The 24,874-nt window shown below is 41.2% G+C and overlaps 3 protein-coding genes across 3 annotated transcripts; all 3 read right to left on the reverse strand.

Annotated features, from left to right (window-relative positions):
* Positions 1-2,077: 2,077 nt before the first annotated feature.
* Positions 2,078-4,183, reverse strand: LOC306758094 (uncharacterized protein). The gene is made up of 2 exons (XM_079243307.1): positions 3,998-4,183; positions 2,078-3,231 (listed from the first exon to the last, which is right to left on the reverse strand). The coding sequence occupies exons 1-2, from the start codon at positions 4,167-4,169 to the stop codon at positions 2,369-2,371; spliced, it is 1,035 nt and encodes a 344-aa protein (XP_079099433.1). The 5' UTR covers positions 4,170-4,183; the 3' UTR covers positions 2,078-2,368.
* A 2,126-nt stretch (positions 4,184-6,309) lies between these two features.
* LOC306758194 (uncharacterized protein) lies at positions 6,310-8,856 on the reverse strand. The gene is made up of 2 exons (XM_079243426.1): positions 8,682-8,856; positions 6,310-7,399 (listed from the first exon to the last, which is right to left on the reverse strand). The coding sequence occupies exons 1-2, from the start codon at positions 8,851-8,853 to the stop codon at positions 6,567-6,569; spliced, it is 1,005 nt and encodes a 334-aa protein (XP_079099552.1). The 5' UTR covers positions 8,854-8,856; the 3' UTR covers positions 6,310-6,566.
* A 750-nt stretch (positions 8,857-9,606) lies between these two features.
* On the reverse strand, positions 9,607-24,585 carry LOC306758098 (uncharacterized protein; the record flags this gene model as incomplete). The annotated part of the gene is made up of 3 exons (XM_079243310.1): positions 24,384-24,585; positions 14,879-15,799; positions 9,607-9,638 (listed from the first exon to the last, which is right to left on the reverse strand). Exons 1-3 carry the CDS (start codon positions 24,553-24,555, stop codon positions 9,607-9,609), a joined length of 1,125 nt encoding a protein of 374 aa, XP_079099436.1. The 5' UTR covers positions 24,556-24,585.
* Positions 24,586-24,874: the final 289 nt, after the last annotated feature.

The raw sequence follows: 24,874 nt of genomic DNA on the forward strand, positions 1-24,874 counted from the left end.
ACTATTTATTCACATGAGGCACTTAAAGGCAAGTTGAAGAGTTTGATGAAGTTGATCAAAAACACAAGCAATAAAAATTCTATTATACTGGTAATAAGAACAAACGTGTCAGTGAAGCTCTTGATGGATACGATATGATCTAGTTGTGAACTGATAAACTGTATTGATGGTATAAAAAATGGCTCAATAAATAAAAGCAAAACCAAACAGTTTAGGAGGTGGAAGCGCTTTTATGAAAACCAGTTGATTGCTTCATCACTCCTTATTTCTCCTTACTTATATAACCCCAAATTATTTAAATGTCCAAACCCAGATTTAATCCCAGACCTTTCTGAGTCTGACCTCAGCACTGGGAATGTGTTCATTTGGGACACAAACTGCAACAATGAAGGAAACAACTGGATCAGTTGCAGTTTATCTTCTTCACAAACTTTCAGAGTTTAGTTTTGTTGCGATATCTTGAGACTTTAGTCGTCTCTGTGTGAGACGGGAAGAAATGGGAACATCTGGAGGCTGTCCAGCGATCCGCTGACAGACCTGAGAAGAACTGGTGGGTATTTGTGTCGGTTCCTTTTCCTGCATTTTGCTGCTTCTGTTCCGGCTGTTTCTTTTTTATTATTTGTTTCTTCTATGAAATTCAAAATGAGTTTCTATTAAAAATAAAAAGTCTGTTTTCTGATGTTTTCCACCGGGGATAAAATGTGAGCTTTGCAAATAACGGCATTCTGTTTTGATGTTTAACTCACCGGTTTTTCTGGGTATGTGACAACCTAACCTAACAAACGGATCAGTCTGAGACTGAAAGGCTGATTGTCTGAGAGGATGGTCAGCAGCACTGGAACAACACAACGGACTGAACTAATGTCTGCTCCTGTAGAGACTCCCGGTACGCCACCGAGTCCCGTCATCTGCAGAAATACTCGGTTACTCTGCATGGGTCGGTGGTGGAGAAGGAGAGGATTACAGAGAACCGGTCCGTTTGTTGCCTTCATGGCTGCAGCTATTTAAGAGTTGTCGTGGAAATTTTATGTTCTTAGATTTTCATATGTTTTACAGTGCGAGCGTATCTTCATGTCTGATCATGGCTTTGTGGGCTTTCCATAAAGGTCATGATGAACTGAAGAACTTAAACTTAGTTCTTGAAGAGGGTTACAGCTAACAAGACATTTCTTCTTTAGAAAAACAGATTCAGGGCAGACGTATGCGAGGGTAGAAGGACGGTTCAGCCCGGGACTCGGAGCGTTCCAGACATCTGCTTCCGGACTTCTGGACCGTCTCTATTACTATTCTGTTCTTTATTTTCTGTTCAATAAACTTTGTAATTTTTTCACTTCAGAAGCAGAATCCTCGTCATTGACAGACTTTTTTCCACAACAGAGTTTGCAGTTTTCCAGAGAACATCTCATCATCCAAGTCTTTTTTTGTCCGATTTACTCTCACAGATCAAACCTCGGAGGAATTTAAGTTCAGTCTGGATTTTTTCATCTGTTCATTTTCTCATTTTTTAAACCAGTTTACAATCAGAATGACAAATCTTTCACATCTTCGGCCAACTTCCGGTTCCTTGGAAGGATCATCTCATGAACATCCAGACATCTCTGCAGCCGTTTTACGCTCCACCTCCTCAGGACAATGCAGCCACTCCTGCTGTTCCTGCTCCTCTTTTAGTCCAATAAACTGAAGTTCACCTCGCCGTGAATGTAGCTTGTTTAACAAAACAGCTTCCACTTATAAATTCAGAAGCTTTCTCAGTAAAGATACATCTTTAAACCATTTTGTGAACAAAAGAAGTAACAACTGTATCACTTAGCAAATATTTATTATTGAACCGAACAGCATTTACACTCAGCAGTCTTTCAAACATCACCATTAATATGCTGATGGTAGAACTAAATCAGGATTTTCCTGGTTCTGATCCTCCTGGACAGATCTACAGTCCCACCACGGTGGCGAAGCTTCAGTGTGACCGGACGCAGCGAAACCCGAACGTCCCGCTCATTTGGGTTTTATGCTGGAATGAAAAAATCCCATTTCCCTGAAAATGAGTACAAACAGCTCCGAGCTGAACAAACGTCTCAACTGGGTGAAAAACAGACATAAAACTTAAAACATCTCTGCAGAGGATCAAATAATCCAAAGTATAAACAGTAAACACAAACATGGATTCACTCGTCTTGGTTTTATTATCTGTATGCTGATGGATGTTATTAAATATGTCAGACGCTTAGCCTTGTTTGTCCGCTCTGAGCCACCGTACAGACATGGAAGACCGATTCGCTCCTCGACACGGCCTGGAGTTTCCCGTCAAAGGAAACTTTCCAGAGTCAAACTTCTCCTCTGAGGGAGAGTTCTCAGACCAACTCTGATGTTATTTCTTCTCTTTACTTCTTTTCCCACAGACGTCGTGAGACGAGTTTCCCTTCGTGTGGATTTTCATGTGAAGTGACAAAGTATTGCTGTATCGGAACTTTTTCCCACAGGACCTGCAGGAGAAAGGCCGCTCCCCGGTGTGTATTCTCGTGTGGTTTAGGAGGCTACTTCTCCGGGTGAAACTCTTCCCACATGCTTGGCAGTAGCAACACTTCTCGCCCGTGTGCGTCCTCCTGTGGACGGTTAAATTACCGTTCTGAACGAAACTTTTGCCGCACGTTTCACAGGAAAACTGCCTCTCGCCGGTGTGGATCCTCATGTGGGTCAGCAGATTACTTTTTTGGGAAAACCTCTTCCCACATGTGTGGCAGGCGAACGGCTTCAGGCCCGTGTGGATCCTACGATGCTGCTCCATGATGAACACATCCTTACAGACTTTTCCACAAACATCACATATTAGAGACGTTTTACTTGCCTGAGGATGAAACCGGCTCTCCGACACGAGAGAGCTGTTTAAATTCTTACTTTGACGCGTGTTTCTGTGATGCCTCTTCGTTGGCTTCATCTTGGTGTCTTCAGTTGATCTGAAGTCTGAACGGTTTCCTCCTTCCTGATTCAGGTTTTCACTTAAAGGAGATTTATAAGAATAAACCTCGTCAGCGTTTTCGTTTTGCCCACTGAAGTAATTTTCCTGATCCACTAAGGTCAATGCAATGGGATCAGAAGGTTGGGAACGTTCTGCCTCCTGAGTGGCGCAGAGTTCCTCCTGGTGCAGCGGTGCAGCTTCTGGTTCCTCCGGCTTACAGAGTTCCTGGTCAGACAGATCGTCTTCATCCTTACAAACATGTTGCTGTGGGACGTCTGAGGAAAAAGCAACACATGATACGGGCGAATGAACTCCGACAACACATGAATCCTTTGGAGGATATTGTAGTTTAACCAGATATAAAAGGTGCTTCAGTTTATCCTTAAAGCAAGAAAAATGGTTCTTTGTAAAAGTGTTAGAGAAGCTCAGACAAGTTTATTTCCACTGATTTGTAATAAAAGAAAGAATTAATTTTTTTTGCTGATTTGAAGAGTCTAAGTCTTGTAGTTTTTTGTCAGGATCTGATCTATGTGGTCCAGTTGCCAAGAATTTAATTAAATTAGCCTAATTTGCACTTTCACAAATAGAATAAATGTTTCATAATAAGAAACTGCATTTTCTTGAATCTGCATAGTATATAGAATATTTCAGTCCAGGTTTGAAGAGTCTAAGTTTTGTCATTTTTTTTGTCAGGACCTGGTCTAATGTGGTCTAGTTTTCCAAAAAATTCAGTGGAATTGCCCTTTGCACACATCACGAATCGGAAGTTAACTTCAGCCTTACGTGAAGCTGTTTACTGATCACAGAAATCATGTTTGGGTCTAAACTTTCACGGCATCCCTCTAACATCACATGCTTTTCTGCTTAAAAATAATCTGGTTAAAAACATCAACTGCTGAGGCAAATGTGACCTAAAACCTCGACTGTTGGCTTCTTCAGACCATCACGATGTTTTATACCTGCAGTGTTTAACCTGATCTAAATGTGTAGAGCTCAGATCCTGCAGGAAACATCCACGTGTTAAGTTTATATGACACATACCTATCGGGTGGAGCTTTATGTGCGGCTTCCAGCTGATGTCCAGCAGTCTGCGCTGACGATCCAGCTCTTCTTCGTACTGAACGATGGTTTTTTCAAACTCTGTGAATATTTCTTCAGCAGCAGCAGTTAGTCTCGCGCTGATAAACTCTCTCAGATGCTGAACTGAAGACATTGTTGCTGATACACTGAAACATTCAGCTGGGAGCTAGCGCTAAAGCCGTTTGGTTTACTTCCGGTGGGTGTTACACTAAAATGTTCCGACAGGAGAAACTATAGACAGTATGGACGGAGCCTCCGGCGGTTAAAATTGAAGCCAATAAGTGCATAAAACTGCAGTTCCCCCTTCATCCACTAGGGACTCCAAAACAGAGCAAATCCCCGTAGATAAAAAACAACTTCACAACTTCACAGCAGAAATAAACACGTTCAAAGCAGAAATAAACATGTTTACAGCCTGGTACAAAAATCCACGTTTGGTTTAATAGGTCAGGTTTACCTTCATGACAATGGTGGGGGAAGTGAATTTTTTTCTAATTCGCCTGCTTAAAAGTAATTTAATCTCGAAATTCGGCATATTTAGGGGGCGTGTCCTTTTGATTGACAGGTACCCAATCTCCCGCTTCAAGTCAGAAGAACGTAGAACAACCACGGTTTTTAGGCGGTTAACAACGTGACTTAGCTTTAACCCGCTTACCTCCGTTAGCTGGTTAGCTCCTGTTATCGCCGGGTTAGCTCTTAGCTACAGAAAGCGCGGCGTTTGCTCAATGTCAATCATCCACCATGACGCTCACAGCCCCCCTCTCAGCTCCACCTCTTTCCCCATATTTGTATTTTCCGGGTGAGATGACACGCATGCCCCTGCCAAGATGGTGATGGTAGGAACTAGGGCTGGGCGATATGACCTTTTAGTAATATCCCGATATTTTTATGCCATGTCACGATATACGATCTATATCTCGATATTTATCTTAGCCTTCAATTAATGCTTTGGTGCATACAATCACGTCAGTAAGATGATTTTGTGTCTCCATTAAAACATAATTGCTCACACTGCATTAAGAGATGCTGATTTTAAACATTCATGCCAAAAGGATGAAATTGTACCGAAGCAAACTGATTAAAACCGTATTTATTGAACAGTTAAAGCAGTGGCAGAAACATGTCATTTTAAAACAAAATAAAGTGACTTTGCATGATGTAATAAATGCAACGTATGAAAAAAGGTGCTCTGGGGGGGACTTTTCAAATTATGAACTATTATAAGGCTTTGCTTTATGGATACGTTTTTGAGTTGTCGTGTATTTTTTTAATCGCAGAGTTTAGCGTAGAAATCAGTCTTATAATCCAGGCAGAATGTCCTCGTATCGTCTCCAATAAACGGCTTCAGCCAGTTTTTAATTTAGAATTTGATTCCCACTCCTTTCTGTACTTTCTAGAGACATGACGAGCTAGATAAATATGCACACAGTGGATGACGTGAGTAAGTGACAGAGGTTGTGAATGTAATCAAATATAATTAATTATTTTTGCGTGACGTGAAAAACTTTGTAATTTACGTCCCACTCTGTAATCCAGAGCGGGATCAGTGGTGGATTTGGCTGTTCATTGTGACTGTAGGTGGAGTCGTGCAGGTGTCCTCTCTGCTCCTCTGACTGGCTGCAGCTGCAGCCGGAGCGACTGAGTGCTTTAGGACGGGGAGAGACTCTCCTTCTGACAATAACTTTATAATATGCGCTTTAAAGTCAATCGCCAAAACACCAGGAAAGTCTCCAATAACTCCAGTAAAAGTTGCTAGATTTGTCGCTAGTCGCTTTTCACAAAAAAAGTCGCCAGATTTAGCGAGAAAGTCGCCAAGTTGGCAACAGTGGCTACACGCTGCCTCTGATGACGTAGCACGACGTATACTCGAATATGACGAATATAGGCATTTTCTATATTCGCACAGGGGGCTAGCAACGATATATCGAGTATATTCGATATATCGCCCAGCCCTAGTAGGAACCGCCCACCGAGCTTCAATTCAGCATTTCAGAAACCTAAGGGTGACGTCACGGAGGCTCCGCCCATCTTTAATATACAGTCTATGGGATAAATGAGCTAGCTTCCTCACACATGTACGCACGCTTTAGACATCTGCTGGACTTCGATTATCAGAAGATATATGTTTAATTTTATACACACTCTTAAGAAACCAAAGTGCAAATGACTTTGTGTAAAGCATATCAAACTGTTTTTATTTGTTCCGCTTGTTTCACAGCAAAAAAAACACAAATAATGAAACAAAAAGACACTAACGCTGTAGCCTGGAGACATTTTACATGGAAAATATGGAATATTTCCCCACATCAGTAACGTTCTAGAATTTACAGTAATCTAAACGAGAGGTGATAAAATGTGAATCATTCCTTACAAACCATGAAAAATAACATAAGTCTTCCTGTGGAGTTTTAACGTTTAACATGCTTGACTACGGAGTTCAATTCTATTTTAGAGGATGTGTTGAACAAGAATAACTGATCGACCTAAATCTGCTGTGATGTGACAGAGCTAACCACCAGCTAACCAATGATCACGTCTTACTTGCATGAACTTTCAAATGACTTTTCAGCGAATCTTTTCTATTAAAACATCTTCCACATGTTCCACAAAAATATGGTTTTTCCCCTGTATGGATCCTCGTGTGGGTAAATAAATGTGTACTCTGACTGAATTTTTTCCCACATGTTCCGCATGTAAAAGGTCTGTCTCCGGTGTGGGTTCTCATGTGTCTCAGCAAAGAAGAGCCCTGACTGAATTTCTTTCCACATGTTCCACATGTAAAAGGCCTCTCACCTGTGTGGATCCTAATGTGGTTAAGCAAATGCGTACTCTGAATGAATTTTTTCCCACATGTTCCACATGTAAAAGGTCGCTCATCTGTGTGGAATCTGTCCTTTTGCTCCATTTCGGTCTCATTCCTATAAGTTTCTCTATAAACATAACATTTTACAAACTCTTCTCTTGTATCAGGATCTAACTCAGTCTCTGACATGGGAGAGATTTCTTCATTATTGCTGTGACTTTGGTTTCTCTGAGATCTCCTATTGGGCATCATCTCCATCTCTCTAGCAGACTCTATGCACTTGTTTTCTTCTGGACTTTGGTTCTCAGGTAAGGGAGAGTTATGTGAGGAAAGCTGCACAGAGTTTGATTCTGCTTCACTTTTCTGAAAAATGGAAGTCAATATAAAGTCTTCAGTCTCCTGCTTCAGTCCTAAATGCTCTTCCTTCTGTGTGCTGTAAAGTTCCTCCTGTTCTTCTGTAATCTCTGGAAATTCCCCCTGGTCCAAACTGGAGTTCTTCTCCTTGTTATAAAGCTGCTGGTCAGCAAAAACATCCTCCTCTTTATGCTGCGGTGGGAGGTCTTGAGGGGAAAAACAAACAAAAGGATGGATTACTGAAGAGAAAATTTGACCAAGAAAAGCCTTTAGAAAAACGTGGATCTTTGGAAAAATGCTTCCATGACCACAAGGTGGTATTTCTAAGTTGTGTAAATGGTGTTCATCACTTTATGCTAACTTGTGCAGCCCATCGTCATTATTCAGACTTGGGGTGATTCTCAATTCAGGGTCTGCACACTTCCACGTGTGCAGACTGCGTAGGCAACAAAGTGTTCTACGTGGTCTGCACACACTGAAGTGCGTTTACTGCCAGTAAAATGAGACGGCCTCTCTAGTGGACGAGAATTACCCGTAGTGCTCCAGTCCTCCGTTGCCTAGCAACTACATATGCCAAGTTTATCGAATTACTGATCTCAGTCTTCCACAAAAACACAAACATTTTTTTTTAAATGATAGAAAATGGTGCCAGTAATTTAACTTTGATTTATTTTTTATTTTCCTTTGTGTGTAAATGAGCAACATGAGGAGGTTTCGACGAGCCCTCCTCTGGCTGACAGCTCATCCTGTCAAGCTGACGTTAACTTCAGTAGAAAATAATCCTTGTTAGACGCATATGCAGTCGTCCTCATATGTACTCATACCCTCCCATTAAAGAAGGAGAAAAACTGCTGCCTGGGAAATAAGATGAAATTGACAATCGTAATAATAAATAAAAGTTTTATGAAAACCATGACATTATTTTCTAATTCTGCTTCAATAGAAAGATATTTTAAAAAGCAAACCAATATCATAAAATAACATATGTTACATCACTCAAACTAATTTTATTTATATATATATATATATATATATATATATATATATATATATATATATATATATAAATCCTTGTTTTCACTCCAGTCATGTGTTTTCTGTTCCTCCCGGTCAGACTTCTGCACCTGTTGACAGGTATTTTGTCCCACTGTTCATCAGAAAAATGCTCTAATTTGTCCATGACCGATTGTTTTTGGGGTTTTTTTTTCTTTAACTCAAAACAGTGTCTTATATCACTGGATTATAATTTAGCACATATTTAATTATTGTTCCCTATTCCAGTCTCCAGTTATCTGAGTGACTGTAATAAATTCAGCCTTTTCTTTAATGAAAGGGGACAAAGACATCTGAATTGAGAAACAGCCAGCGAAGAAGTTTCATGTCTGCCATTTTTGGCTGAAAAATAACTTTCATTTCCCATTACAACTAAATGTGTAGAGCTCAGATCCTACAGGAAACATCCACGTGTTAAGTTTATATGTCACATACCTATCGGGTGTAGCTTTATGTGCGGTTTACAGCTGATGTCCAGCAGTCTGCGCTGACGATCCAACTCTTCTTCGTACTGAACGATGGTTTTTTCAAACTCTGTGAATATTTCTTCAGCAGCAGCAGTTAGTCTCGCGCTGATAAACTCTCTCAGATGCTGAACTGAAGACATTGTTGCTGAAACACTGAGACATTCGGCTGGGAGCTAGCGCTAAAGACGTTTGGTTTTATTTCCGGTGGGTGTTACACTGAAAAGTTCCGACGGGAGAAATAAGTTAGCTTCCCCACGAATGCACGCGCCCCCTGCTTTTCTGGAAAATTATTTTTAAGCATAATTTCAGTCCGCATAACATCCCATAATGGAACAATAGAGTTATTTTAAGCCACAGGAAATCTATGTTTTTGGCAGATTGGATGGATAAAGATATATGGTTTATAAGACACTTAATAGATAGAAATGCTAACATAATGGACCTAAATGACTTTCAAAGAAAATTTAACATGAGCTGTGACACAAATACCTTCAACCAAGTAATATGTAGGATTCCATTACAGCTTTCACACATGTGTCAATACAGTGCGGGGAATAGATCCTTCACTGATAAACCTAATTATAGTGGGAGTGAGCTTCTTGGAGAGTAAACTCTTTTTTGAGGAACCATTTGAGCATTTATCTCTATCCAGGGAAAACCAAACCCTTCTTCACCCTAAAAGAACACGGGAGAAATATTTTTCCATTGCAACCAAATTTCAAGATTTCCACTTCCTCCAAAATATAAAGAGATACACTTCAAATGCATTCATGGAATTTACCCCTCAAACGATTAAAAAAAAACAACAGGTTTAAGATAGAAGTCGACAACTGTCATGAATGTAAATACTTAGGAGGAAACAACAGAGCATCTGTTTTTCAGTTGCCCTCATGTTAACCCCATCTGGCAGTCATTGGCTGGCCATCTGAAATCCAAATCCATAAGCATAGAAAAAGATCAATTTTGTACAATAATGTACAGCTAGATTTGTTCACAAAGGAAAAGAAATTAGAGTTTTTCATTAGCAACCTTATCATTACAAAGTACTACATTCACAAGAGTTGCTCCAGCAAAACCCCTCCAGTATTTAATACTTTAATAAGTGAAATGACTTTGTTTAAGAAATGTATTACAAGGTTGTCAAACTGTCCTCAGGCACAAAGACTGAAGGAACTGATAAACAAATATGATTTATTTTAGTCCCCAATGGACTTTATTCAATTTAAGTGCTTTGCATTGTTTTGTCCTTTATGAGCTGCACTTACTGATTTTTGTTTAAACTTTTATTGTAGTTCTTTCCTGCATAATTAATATAATGTGTTTGTTCATTTTGATTTTTATTTCTTATATCTTTTTTTATTTACGTGTAGTTAAATTTGTTACATTCAGTGCAGTACCTCCCGTGGGCTCAACATCTGCAGCAGGGGCAGTAGGGGTCGGGTGCAACTTGAGTTGGGCAGCAGCAAGAGGCATGGACCCTGGCGGCCCAATCCCCAGATGCAGAAGCTGGCTCTAGGAACATGGAATGTCACCTCTCTGGTGGGGAAGGAGCCTGAGCTTGTCCGTGAGGTTGAGCGGTTCCGGCGAGATATAGTTGGACTCACCTCGAAGCATGGCTTGGGCTCTGAAACAGTACTTTCGAGAGGGGCTGGATCTTCTTCCACTCTGGAGTTGCTCATGGTGAGAGGCGCTGAGCAGGTGTGGGCATTCTCATTAGCCACCTGCTTGGTGCCTGCACAGTGGGGTTTACCCCAGTGGATGAAAGGGTAGTCTCAGTCCGCCTTTGAGTGGGGGGACGGGTTCTGACTGTTATCTATGCTTATGCACCAAACAGCAGTTCAGAGTACCCACCCTTTCTGGAGTCTTTGGAGGGAGTGTTGGAGGGTGCTCCTTCTGGGGACTCCATTGTTCTATTGGGGGACTTCAATGCTCACGTGGGCAATGACAGTGAGACCTGGAGGGGAGTGATTGGGAGGCATAGCCCACCCCCTGCCCCCCTCTGAACCCAAATGGTGTTTTGTTATTGGACTTCTGTGCTTGTCATGGATTGTCCATAACAAACACCATGTTCCAACGTAAGAGTGTCCAAATGTACACCTGGCACCAGGACTCCCTGGACAGCAATTGTAATTGTATCATCGGACCTGTGACCACATGCCTTGGACACTTGGGTGAAGAGGGGGGCGGAGCATTCAACTGATCACCACCTGGTGGTGAGTTGGCGCAGGTGGTGGAGGGGGAGCCGGTCAGATCTGGCAGGCCCAAACGTGTTGTGAAGGTCTGCTGGGAGCATCTGGCTGAGTCCCCCGTCAGGGCGAGCTTCAACTCCCACCTTCAGCAGAGCTTCAAACATGTCCCGAGTGAGGCAGGGGGCATTGAGTCTGAACGGGCTGTGTTCCGTGCCTCTATTGTTGAGGCGCAAGGTCCTTTGTTCCTGTCGTGGTGGTAATCCCAGAACTCGTTGATGGAGACCAGCAGTGAGGGATGCCGTCAAGCTAAAGGAGTCTTCTTGGCCTTCTTGGCCTGTGGGACTCTAGAGGCAGCTGATAGGTACCGACAGGCTAAGCGGCATGCGGCTTCGGCTGTCGCCAAAGCAAAAACTCGGCCGTGGGAGGAATTTGGCGAGGCCATGGAGAAAGATTTCCGTGCAGCTACGAGGCGATTCTGGTCCACCATCTGGCGACTCAAGAGGGGGAAGTAGTGCTCCATCAACACTGTGTACAGTGGAGATGGGGAGCTGCTGACCTCAACTCTGGACATTGTGGGTCGGTGAAGGGAACACTTCGAAGACCTCCCAAATCCTACCAACACGTCTTCCGATGAGGAAGCAGAGCTGGGGGACTCAGGGGTGGACTCTCCTATCTCTGGGGCTGAAGTCCCTGAGGTGGTTAAAAAAAATCCTTGGCGGCAAGGCTCCGGGGGTGGATGAGATCTGCCTGGAGTTCCTTAAGGCTCTGGATGCTGTGGGGCTGTCTTGGCTGACACGTCTCTACAGCATCGCATGGACATTGGGGATAGTGCCTCTGGAATGGCAGACTGCGGTGGTGGTCCCCCTTTTTAAGAAGGGGGACCGGAGGGTGTGTTCCAGTTACAGAGAAATCACACTCCTCAGCCTCCCTGGGAAGGTCTATTCAGGGGTCCTGGAGAGGAGGGTTGACCGGATAGTTGAATCTCGGATTGAGAAGGAGCAGTGTGGTTTTCGTTCTGGTCGCAGAACAGTGGACCAGCTCTATACCCTCTTTGGGGTCTTGGAGGGAGCATGGGAGTTTGCCCAACCAGTCTACATGTGCTTTGTGGACATGGAGAAGGCGTTCGACCGTGTCCCCCAGGGGCTCCTGTGGGGGGTACTCCTGGAGTATGGGGTACTGGACCCCCTTGTACGAGCTGTCCGGTTCTTGTAGGGCAGGTGTCAGAGCTTGGCACGCATTGCCGCCAGTAACTCAGACTCAATTCCAGTGAGGGTTGGACAGAATTTATAGGCACAGCTGAGGTATTGAGGGGATCCGGCTTGGTGGCCTCAGGATTCGGTCTCTGCTTTTTGTGGATGGCATGGTCCTTTTGGCTCTCCCTTAGAGATAGGGTGAGGAGCTCGGTCATCCGGGAGGAGATCAGAGTAGAGCCGCTGCTCCTCCGCATCGAAAGGAACCATTTAAGGTGGCTCGGGCATCTGGTCAGGATGCCTCCTGGACGCCTCCCTGGTGAGGTGTTCCAGGCCCGTCCCTCTGGGAGGAGACCCCGGGGAAGACCCAGGACACGCTGGAGGGATTATATCTCTCAGCTGGCCTGGGAACGCCTTGGGATCCCCCTGCAGAGTTGGCAAATGTGGCTGGGGAGAGGGAAGTCTGGGCTTCCCTGCTTAAGCTGCTGCCTTCGTGACCCAATCCCGGATAAGCAGCAGAAGATGGATGGATGGATGTACATTCAATGCATCTGAAGTTTTTTTTAAATTTGTTAATCAGAACTGTGATTATTCTATGTTTGACTCTCAGGCAAGGAAAAGTTAAACTTAAGTTCTTGTTCCAGCCTCTTGTAGTGATGGCAGTGAGGTCTTGAAAGGTATCATCACACAGAGTATGCACAGCTTCTTTTGGACAATCTTTGCCACCAAAGCCCTCCCTTCTTCTGGAAGGAAGCATTGATGCTGAGGACTCTTGGGGACCATCATAAACTATACTGGAACCTGATCTAGACTACGGATTGTTAATTGCAAGAAGATAAGGGTTACTTAATTAAGCCTCCTAACAACTGTAGCATCCCCGATTGATAAGATGGTCTCTCAAACTGATGGTTCACGACCTTTATTGAGCAGCCGTGTATGTAAACACACTGTAAGACCTACAAAAGTAAATAAAATACAATTAGCACCCTTATTTGTATGTTTTCACCTTGTTACAACTTATAAATTTCTTTCCATAAATCCACTTTAACAATCTCTATTCTGAGTGCTATCATTTATATTTATTAAACATTTTAACATTGTTTTAATCTATTTTTATAACACAAATTTACCCATATGATGCAACTGTGTTTAATTTTACATTTAGTAAACATCAGATTTAGTAAAATTGTACGTTTCTGACTAAGAATGGTCTTTATGGTCTCCCCCCCCCTTTCTTTAACATGCTCTTGTCTTGAAAATGCTACCTTCTTTAATAAAGAATTAAAAAATAAAACAAAAAACGAATGCACGTGCGCCACAGCCATCTACTGGACCTGGATAAACATATTAATATTGATATTTATACTCACTCTTAAGAAACCAAAGTGCAAATGACTTAGTGTCAGGAATAATTGATCTTTTTATTTCTTTTTGTGTTCTTTACAAACAAAATCTAGCAACAATACCAAACCATAAAGACACACCAATGCTTACAAGACATTTCACATTAAATATATGGAATATTAACCCATATTTATGGAATTGCGTTCATGCTACTAAATGAAAAACACTTAATGTGAACATATTAGCAACAATATTTTGTAAACTTGCAAAAAACTATATAAAAAGGGAGGCCAAACTGCATCACAAATAGATCCTGAATAAGCATTTTATAATTCAGTTTACAATGATTGTTATTATTGAAAATCAACTTATCAAGTCAAATCAATGCATATTTTTCTAACAAATTTAACCATTTTACCATCTCCAACACACATTAATACAGGTCCAAACATACAGCAAATCACTTTTTTTTTTTTTTTTTTTTTTAAAGAGGTAATATAATTAGATATTATGGATATCTTATGAGTTTTTAGCGAAGTATTTAAAACGATCGCGAGTCTGAGCTGCTCTAATGATGAAAGGCAGGTTGTTGAGGACCACAACTGAAAAGGCTCCACCTTTAAGCCTGGATTGAACAACATCCAAAACTAAGCGATTCATTTACCTCGGTGGTCTGGATGGAAGACCAGGCTGTGAAAAATTAGATAGGCAAGTTGGTAACATGCCTTTAGACTCTTAGAACAAATGATACAAATTTCAACTGGATTCTGTAACAGACTGGAAGTGTGAATCGAGATGCGAGTACAGCTGTGATGTGATCATTCTGTTTATTTTCTGTTAGAAGACTGCTGCTGCATTTCAATCAGCCTTTTTCTCAACAAGTCATTAAAAATAACATGAGAATCTTAATGGAGAAAACATGCTCGACTACGGAGTTCAAATCTAGTTTAGAGGATGTGTTGAACAAGAACAACTGTGCACATAAATCTGCTGTGATGTGACCGAGCTAACCACCCCACTACTTTGCATGTCCAAGTTAGAAAGTAATCCAGTTAACAATCAGACTACAACTTTCCAAGTGTTTCACAAGAATGATCACCTCTTACGTACATGGACTTTCAAATGACTTTTCAAAGAAGAACTTGTAGTAAAACCTTTTCCACATGTTCCACAAGAATATGGTTTTTCCCCAGTGTGGGTCCTCATGTGGGTACACAAATTAGCTCTCTGACTGAATTTTTTCCCACATGTTTCGCATGTAAAAGGCCTCTCACCTGTGTGCGTTCTCATGTGTTTCAGCAAATTGCACTGTTGAGTAAAGCTTTTCCCACATGTTTTACATGGAAAGGGCCTCTCACCTGTGTGGACTCTTGCATGTACCAACAAATCACATTGTTCTTTGAAGGTTTTCCCACATATATCACACGAAAAAGGTCTCTCACCTGTGTGGGTTTTCATGTGTTTCAGCAAAGTTTTGTGGAGAGTGAAACCTTTTCCACATGTTTTACATGGAAAGGGCCTCTCTCCAGTGTGGACTCTCATGTGTATCAACAAAATACCTTCTTTACTGAATGCTTTCCCACATAGTTTACATGTAAAAGGCCTCTCACCTGTGTGGGTTCTCATGTGTACCAGCAAATTGCCACTTTGAGTGAAACTTTTTCCACATATTTTACATGGAAAGGGCCTCTCACCAATGTGGATCCTCGTGTGTACCAACAAATTACTTTGTATACTGAAGGTTTTCCCACATGTTTGACATATAAAAGGCCTCTCACCTGTGTGGATTCTCATGTGGGTAAACAAATGTGTACCCTGACTGAATTTTTTTCCGCATGTTTCGCATGTAAAACGCTTGTCTCCAGTGTGGGATCTCATGTGTCTCAGCAAATAAGAGCCCCTACTGAATTTTATCCCACATGTTCCACATATAAAAGGCCTCTCATCTGTGTGGAGTCTGTCATTTTGCTCCATTTCTGTCTCATTCCGATAAGTTTCTCCATAAACATCCCATTTTACAGACTCCTCTCTTGTATCAGGATCTAACTCATTCTCTGACATGGGAGAGAATGACTCTATGTGCTTGTTTCCTTCTGGATTTTGGTTCTCAGGTAAGGGAGAGTTAAGTGGGAAAAGCTGCTCAGAGTTTGATTCTGCTTCACTTTTCTGAAAAATGGAAGTCAATACAAAGTCTTCAGTCTCCTGCTTCAGTCCTAAATTCTCTTCCTTCTGTGTGCTGTAAAGTTCCTCCTGTTCTTCTTTAATTTCTGGAAATTCCTCCTGGTCCAGACTGGAGTTCTTCTCCTGGTTATCAAGTTGCTGGTAAGCAAAAACATCCTCCTCTTTATGCTGCGGTGGGAGGTCTGGAGGGGAAAAAGAAACAAAAGGATGGTTTACTGAAGAGAAAATTGACCAATAATCTTTGGAAAATATGCTTCCATGACCACAGGTTGGTATTTTTAAGTTGTATAAATGGTGTGCATCACTTTATGCTAACTCAAGTCCGGGCCGGATGGAAAGCCTGACAGGTCGGGAATTTTAAGCTCACTGTCTATTGCCCCCGAATTTGTCTTTTAAGTCAACATCAGTCGTCTGAAAAAGCTGAAATTGCAAAAGGAGCCCCTGGTACGGCCACTTTTCATGAAAAAAATCAAGTTAACTCAGCCGAGATATGGCAAACAAGAAAAGCGAACTTAGGCTAGCATCAGCCTCCGATCTTGCTAACAAGTCGGACCATGACTACACCCTAATGGAAACTTCTGGAGGAAGCTCAGGTAAGAGAAAAGACCACTCTGCTACTCCAACAAAATTCTCTGCTCCTCCCTACAAGATTAAAACCTCACAAGAACACAATGAAAATTCAAGCATCCTCGTCAAAGCGACTGAAGAATTAATGAGGAACATGGGCACTTTTAGAGAGGAGCTACGTGAGACCTCTGTCATTATAGCTAACGTAGCAAAGCTTGCTGAAATGAATGCCGCAGACATCAAAGAATGCAAATCACAGTTAAAAGCCGTTGGAAAAGAAATGCATCAACTTATCAACGAAAACAAAGAAAGAGTCAGAGATGGAATGATACAAGAGGCGCTGGAACCTTAAAATACAGCGTGCTAAAGAAAAAGAGAACAAACAGATCTGTCAAGAAACCATAACCATCATATCGGAGATCGCACCACAGGGGGCCTCGACCATGGAAACAATTGTCGACAGTGTCCATCGACTTGGGAAACGAGAACCGAGGAGGAATTGCCAAGTGATTATCCAATTTGGCATGAGGCATCATAGGGATGAAATTTGGAAACTAACTAAAAACTCAAAGTTCTACAAAGAAGCGGGAATTCATTTCAAGCAGGACTTTTGCACAGCAGACTGGGAGGCTCGAGCAGCTGTCTGGCCAAATATGGAGGAAGCACATCCAGCAGGGAAGATCATCTATTATAGGGGTCATATGGGTTTCATTGATGGTAAAGAGTCATTATTAAGTCTTAAGAATGATTAGCATTCTGATATTTTAATTGATACTCCAGCTACAGTCAGTATTTTGAATTTGAAATACACAAAACAAAACAGCCAGAGGAAGAGATTAATCATAAAAAAAGCAGGAGGAGGGGAGTCTAAACATAAAAACACTGCACCTAGATGCTACTTGGTCTATCCAATGTTCAAGTTTATAAATGTCTGAAGCCTGCAGTTTTTTTCTTTTGTAATCCAGGTTCTAATGACATTTGTTAACAGCAACGCAAACCATTTACAGCTGGTTAAGGTTATAAATTCTAATTTTACACCATTTCTATCCTTTTCTATGAATAGAGGTTCAACTCATAGGCACTTTATGATAATATTTTCAGTTCATCAAATTCAAGTTCAGACCAAGCTGCCTAATTAGTTCTATTAGGGTTAGTTATAATTTGTTGCTATGAAGGAAAAAAAAGAAAAGAGGGCAAAAAAGGAGTATTTCTAATGTTGACAAATCCCAACAAGTTACTCAGAGGCTTTTTACCACTCTCCAAAACAACTAACAAACCTAAGTCTAATGGCCTCTTATCTTCTAAGATTATTATTTCACTCATTCTTCTTTTTAGTTAGTCATGTCTCTCTCTATTTCTAATCTTTCATTTGTTACACTTAATGCTAGGGGTTTAAGAGATTCTATCAAAAGAAAAGCTACGTTTTTGTACTTAAAAAATAAAAAAGTACATGGTTGTCTTTTTCAAGAAACTCACAGCAACAATATGGATGAAACATTTTGGTCAAATCAATGGGGGGATAAAATCATTTTGGCCATTGATCAAATGGGTCAGCAGGTGTCGCCATACTCCTGAATAACTTTCCTGGAAAAATTATTGCCACGAAGATGGACACTTTCGGTCATTGGATGATTTGCATGTTTTAAATGAGTGACAGATTTCTTATCCTAGGGAATATATATGGTTACAACATCCAGAGCCAGAACAGGAAACTTCTAACAGATCTAACTAATATCGTAAAAGACCTATCCAAAAATTTTTGGGAACTATGATATTTTAATTGGTGGTGATTTTAATGGTGTAATGGATGATTGGCTTGACAGATGCCCCACAAGATTTCAAGGACAACATTATAACAACTTCGGTAGAATTTTGTAACTCACTTAAACTAACAGATGTTTGGCGCTTGGTAAACCCAGATACTCAAATGTTTTCTTGGTTTAAACCAGATGGTTCAATTAAATGCAAATTAGGCTATTGGTTTATGTCCAATTTTAAACTCAACTATGAAATAAAATGCTCAATCTCAACTGCACCACTTACAGATCACTGTCTTGTTGAAATGAATATTTCACTGTCAAATATGCGCCAAAGAATGAAAGGATACAGGAAATTAAACTCAAACCTTCTTAGACACGACCCTTATTGTCTCGAAATAAAAAGAACTATCAATGACATAAATAATGACTCGTCACTCATGAGTTACAGAGCCAAATGGGAATACTTAAAATATAAAATTCGCCAAATCTCAATCTCATTAAACAAAGCCTTAAGTAGAGATTGCAAACAAAAAGAAAGCACAGCGGAAAACCCTCTGTCCTGGGCGATGCTCAGGCCGCATGAGAGGGCCAGCAGGTTTCTCTGGTTGGTTGCATGGGTATGTGAATGTGGAGAGTCCAGGTCTGGGGTCTGCACTCCTCCGGCTCGATTAGGCTGTCGCTTGGGGGGGGGGATTGGGAGGGGGGGATGGGAGGGGGGATGTGAAGTAGAAGTAGGGTTGTGGGGAGGGGTTTGGGGGGGTGCTCGCTCTGACGGTGGAATCTGGCTGAGAGCGAGCTTCAACTCCCACCTTCAGCAGAGCTTCAACCATATCCCGAGTGAGGCGGGGGACATTGAGTCCAAATGGACTGTCTTCCGTGCCTCTATTGTTGAGGCGGCCAGTCGGAGCTGTGGCTGTAAGGTCGTTGGTGCCTGTCGTGGTGGTAATCCCAGAACTTGTTGGTGGACACCAGCAGTGAGGGATGCCATCAAGCTGAAGAAAGAGTCCTATCAAGCCTTCTTGGCTTGTGGGACTCTGGAGGCAGATGATGGGTACTGACAGGCTAAGCGGCATGCGGCTTCGGGTGTTGCCAAGGCAAAAACTCGGGCGTGGGAGGAGTTCGACAAGGCCATGGAGAAAGGTCAGCTTCGAGGCGATTCTGGTCCACCATCCAGCGGCTCAGGAGGGGGAAGCAGTGCTCAGTCAATACTGTCTACAGTGGAGATGTGGACCTGATGACCTCAACTCAGGACGTTGTGGGTCAGTGGAGGGAATACAGCTCCTCCTCAATTCGATCGGTTTGATTTGATGCAGTAATGCGGACTCTGCGCCGGTCTGTCGTGGTGAACAAGGAGCTGAGCCTGAAGGCGAAGCTCTCGATTTTCCAGTCGATCTATGTTCCTACTCTCACCTATGGTCATGAGCTGTGGGTCGTGACTGAAAGAACGAGATCTCATATACAGGCGGCTGAAATGAGTTTCCTCCGCAGGGTGGCGGGAGGAGATCAGAGTAGAGCCGCTGCTCCTCCGCATCAAGAGGAACCATTTGAGGTGGCTCGGGCATCTGGTCAGGATGCCTCCTGGACGCCTCCCTGGTGAGGTGTTCCAGGCACGTCCCTCTGGGAGGAGACCCCGGGGAAGACCCAGGACACGCTGGAGGAATTATATCTCTCGGCTGGCCAGGGAACGCCGCAGAGTTGGCAAATGTGGCTGGGTAGAGGCAAGTCTGGGCTTCCCTGCTTAGGCTGCTGCCCCCGCGACCCGACCCCGGATAAGTAGCAGAAAATAGATGGATGGATGGATGGATGAATGGATATATACCTCATCTGACACAAATGTTAATGCTGAAAAGTTTTTTGAATGAATCAAGGAACAGATTCCTCAGATTAATGATTGTTTCAAAAATATCTGTGATGCTGAAATTAAAACGGAAGAAGTGGAGAAAGCCCTGAAGTGCTTAAAATTAAATAATTCCCCTGGCTCAGACAGTATAACGAGTAACTTTTATAGGTATTTCTGGGACAACTTAAAATATCTCTTACTAAATATGCTAAAGGAGATATGTAGTACATCCACTTTACCAACTACAATGACGCAGTGGGTCATCACCCTAATACATAAACCTGGGAAAAATCCAAGGACAATCTCCGACCCATAACCCTTCTTAATAATGATTACAAATTGTTGACTCATATCTTTGCAAACCGACTTAAAATTGTGATTGAGGATATCGTCTCAGAGACACAATCAGGCTTCATCCAACGTCGATCAATATATAATAATATACGACTTATAATTGATTTGCTTGACTATAATTACTTAATTGAGGGCGAGAGCTTCATTTTTTTTCCCTTAGATTTCATCAAAGCTTTTAATTCAATTGAACACAGGTTTATATTCCTTCTTTAGATTGCGCCGTCTGTTGGCAGCAAATTGTAGTAGCTCTGACTTGCCATCTTGATTTTTTTAAAATACAAAGTCTTCTCACATAGATATTACCTCAAATTACCTGACAAACAGACCGCAGTTTGTGAGACTGAAAGGTTGTGTGTCCTAGATGGAGGTCAGCAGCACTGGTGCACCACAAGGAACTGTACTCTGGCCATTCCTCTTCACTCTGTACACCTCAGACCTCCAGTACAACTCTGAGTTCTGTCATCTGCAGAAATACTCTGATGACTCTGCAGTTGTGGGGTGTATCAGGGATGGACAAGAAGCAGAGTACAGAGAACTGGTCAGTCAGTTTGTTAAATGGTGCGGTGACAATCATCTCATATTAAATAGCAGCAAAACAAAAGAGATGATTGTTGACTTCAGGAGGAAGAAGAATAAACAAAGCACTGTTTCCATCCTGGGAGAGGAGGTGGAGGTGGTGGAGGAATACAAGTATCTTGGAGTTCAGCTGGACAACAAACTGGACTGGAAATGCAACACTGACTACATCTACAAGAAAGGTCAGAGCAGACTGTACTTCTTAAGGAAGCTGAGATGGTTTAACGTCTGCACCAAGATGTTGCATATCTTCTATAAGTCTGTTGTGGAGAGTGCAGTCAGCTTTGCAGCATCTGCTGGGGTAGTAGCATCAGAACCAGAGACTTGAAGAGAATCAACAAACTGATCCAGAAAGCTGCTTCTGTGCTTGGAGTAACTCTGGAGCCGCTGGAGCTGATTGTCCAAAGAAGAATGCTGCACAAGCTGATGAAGATGATGGAGGATTCTTCACACCCTCTTCACAACACAGTGATGAAACAACAAAGTGTGTTCAGAGAGAGGCTTCTTCAGGTCTGATGCAAGACTGAAATATACAGAAGATCATTCTTGCCAGCAGCCATCAGCCTCCAGAACAAGACCTCCTCTAGTTAATTATTATTATATACTACAACATTGAATTTCCCTTTGTGGAATAATAAAGTATTTTTCATTTAATTTAATTTAATTTAATTTCATTCCATACGCTAGAGCTAATAGGATTTGGTGAACAATTTGTTAATGTAATTAAATTAATCTATAAGCACACAAATAGTACAGTTCTTCGACCATGTGGTACGTTCCCAAAATTTCCAATTAAGAAAGGCATTAAGCAGGGTTGCCCTATTTCCCCGCTATTATTGCAGCCGAGATACTATCTATTCTTATCAAAAAGTTTGATTTTGAAAAACTAACACTATTTGATAAACAACTGACAATAAGTAAACTTGCTGATGATACATCCATATTTATGAAAAATAGCCACCATTTCCCAAAAATCCTTGAAACAATAGATTTCTTCTCAAAAGCATCTGGCTTTAAATTGAACCTCAATAAATGTGAACTTTTACCTGTTCACGATTGCAGCTTGTCAGTCATTCACTCCATCCCAGTTAAAACAACAGTCAAGTATCTGGGCTTACAAATGATCAAAGATATGAATTTATTAACAAATCTTAATATCTGGAGAAACTTGGAAAAATGTAAAGCTTTTTTCAATGCTTGGTCCCAGAGAGATCTAACTCTCATTGGCCAGACATTACTAACCAAGACTGAAGTCCTCTCCCGCTTCATTTACCCAGCTCAGCCATTATCAATACCCAAGGAAGCAATTAAAACGCTAAATCAAGCCAATTTGAAATTTATTTGGAAAGGTAAAACACATTATATAAAAAAGAGCAAAATGATCCAGAATTATGAAGCAGGTGGTATTAAGCCAATTGACTTTGAATGTGTAAATGGCACCATCAAAATCAACTGGTAAAACAATTTCTAAGGCAACAAAAACAAATTTGGTTTCACATTCCCAATGAAATCTTTATGAAACTAGGCGGCATGAAATTTCTCCTTAGTTGTGATCATGACCTAAAAAAACTCCCTTACAAATTATCCTCCTTTCATCAACAAACTCTATTTTATTGGAAAATGATTTACAAACATAATTTTAGCCCCTACAATATACCAATATGGAACTGCGGATATATTTTGGATAACCGTAAATCTCTATTAATGCAAAATCGGTTCGAGAAAGGCATTTGGTCTGTTTTACATCTACTGGACTGCAATGGAAACCTGCTTTCATTTGAAGAATTTAGTGTCAAAATCAATGTAAACGACAAAAGTCAGTATAAAAATTTTTTAATGCCACACCTAAACAAATCCTTCCAGTGATATCTCATCTGCATCTAAATGGTTTAACCCCAAATCCTCTTTTCCTTTTGGTACAAGGATGGAACTTATTTCATTCCAAAGTAAGTAACCTCACAATCAGACAAATATTTAACAAAGAACTATTTCCATTTTCTTCATCCCAAAACTCATTCTCAGTTCTTTTTCTAAAAAAGACTCAAAATATCTGAGATCCTTATTCTTTAATCTTCCAATGGTACCAAAGGCCAAGGAGGTTCATCTTAAGATCATCAATGGAATTTATCCATCTGATTTCCTCAATAGACGTTTCGGCTTGGACTGTAATAATTGTATATTCTGTTTCAATCACACTGAAACTACAGATGACATTTTTTTTACTGCATCTTCATCAATGCATTTTGGGAGGATTTATTCCAATGGCTTTCTAAATTTCTGCCTGTTCTTGAGCTTCAGAAAAACAATGTTTTATATGGTTGTACTATAAGAAACAAAACTTACAATATATTAGTTAACTCCATTGTAATACTTGGAAAGTTTTTCATACATAAAAACAGATTTATGAAGTCCATTCACAGAATTTTTGCTTTTCACAAAGAATTGTACCAATATATTTCTTATCTAAGTTACGTGAAAGGGAAGAATGCTGTGAAAGTCTATACACTGATATGAATAAAACCCCCTAGCATTTAAAAAAAAGAAAAAAAGTTAGTTACATGTTATCTGCTGTTACTTTTTCTTTATTCTTATTAACTGTTCATTTCTCACTACCCTTTGTACATTTCTCGCATCCCTGCTGTGTTCAGACCAAACGCTCCCAATGCTCCTGCCGCGTCTGCCTCTTGTCTGGAGCAAGCGGTAAACGCGGCGGAAAAGAGAGGGAGCTTTTCTTCCGGTCAGTTTGAATGATGGCGGATTCAGTAGAGAGATGGCATGGTTTTATTTAATAAATAAAGATAGAGAACGTTGTCGTAGGGCAGTGATAGTCACTGTTAATGCAACAAGAGCCGCACTCAGCCGCACTTGTTGTTACTTGGAAATTCAAATAACAACAAATGAAAAACAATTATGGTTGTCTAGCTTTTATTAGTGGGCTATTATAATAATAATAATAATTAATATTGACTGGTTTGCATTTCATCAGTAGTTCTTTTTTTTTTTTTTTTTTTTTTTTTTTTTTTACAATTAAATGGCATTCAAATAAAAAAATAACTTCCATTTGTTTATTTGAATTTCCATTTAATTATCAAAACTGTAGATGAAATACAAGCACATTAACAATAATACATATTCTAATATCTTACTAATAAAACCCATTGGTGACAACCAACAACTGAGGGTGAGGCAGCCTGCAGGCCCCACGATTTTCAATGAAATGGCCTAACCCCTAGTCCTCAACCAATGGATTTTAAGACGTTCTGAAGGCATTTTGAAGACGTTTTTGGCGCAACCGGCCTTCCATACACGCGGAACGCCGGCGCTCAAAACGCGACGTGAGAAAGCTCGACGCCCCCTTGCCGCGCCTCCACATAGACTTTACATGTAAACTTGCCGCTCTTGACGCTCAAAACGCGTTTGGTCTGAAGGTCTGAACACGCCGTTATGCGTCTGTATTTTAATTTGTATGCATGACATTTTGAATTGAAATAATAAAAAAAAATTATGCTAACTTGTGCAGCCCATCTTCATTTATTCAGACATGAAAGCAGTTTCATGTCTGGCTCCCATTTCTGACTGAGAAATAACTTTCATTTCCCGCTACAACTAAATGTTTAGAGCTCAGATCCTGCAGGAACCATCCACGTGTTAAGTTTATATGTCACATACCTATCGGGTGGAGCTTTATGTGCGGCTTCCAGCTGATGTCCAGCAGTCTGCGCTGACGATCCAGCTCTTCTTCGTACTGAACGATGGTTTTTTCAAACTCTGTGAATATTTCTTCAGCAGCAGCAGTTAGTCTCGCGCCGATAAACTCTCTCAGATGCTGAAATGAAGACATTGTTGCTGATACACTGAGACATTCAGCTGGGAGCTAGCGCTAAAGCCGTTTGTTTTACTTCCGGTGGGTGTTACACTGAAATGTTCCGACAGGAGAAATAAGCTAGCTTCCCAACGAATGTAGCACGCTACTGCCATCTAGTGGACTTATATGCACAGAAGATATACAGTATGTTTAGTTTCAAGAAACCAAAGTGCAAATTACTTTGTGTAACGAATCAAAGATCGTTTTATTTCATTTGTGTTCTTTACAAACAAAATCTAGCAAAAATAATAAATCATAAAAAGACACCAATGCTTTAGTTTAAGGACATTTCAGA

Source organism: Telmatherina bonti, assembly GCF_933228915.1.
Source record: "Telmatherina bonti genome assembly, chromosome: 7".
Taxonomy (NCBI): domain Eukaryota; kingdom Metazoa; phylum Chordata; class Actinopteri; order Atheriniformes; family Telmatherinidae; genus Telmatherina; species Telmatherina bonti.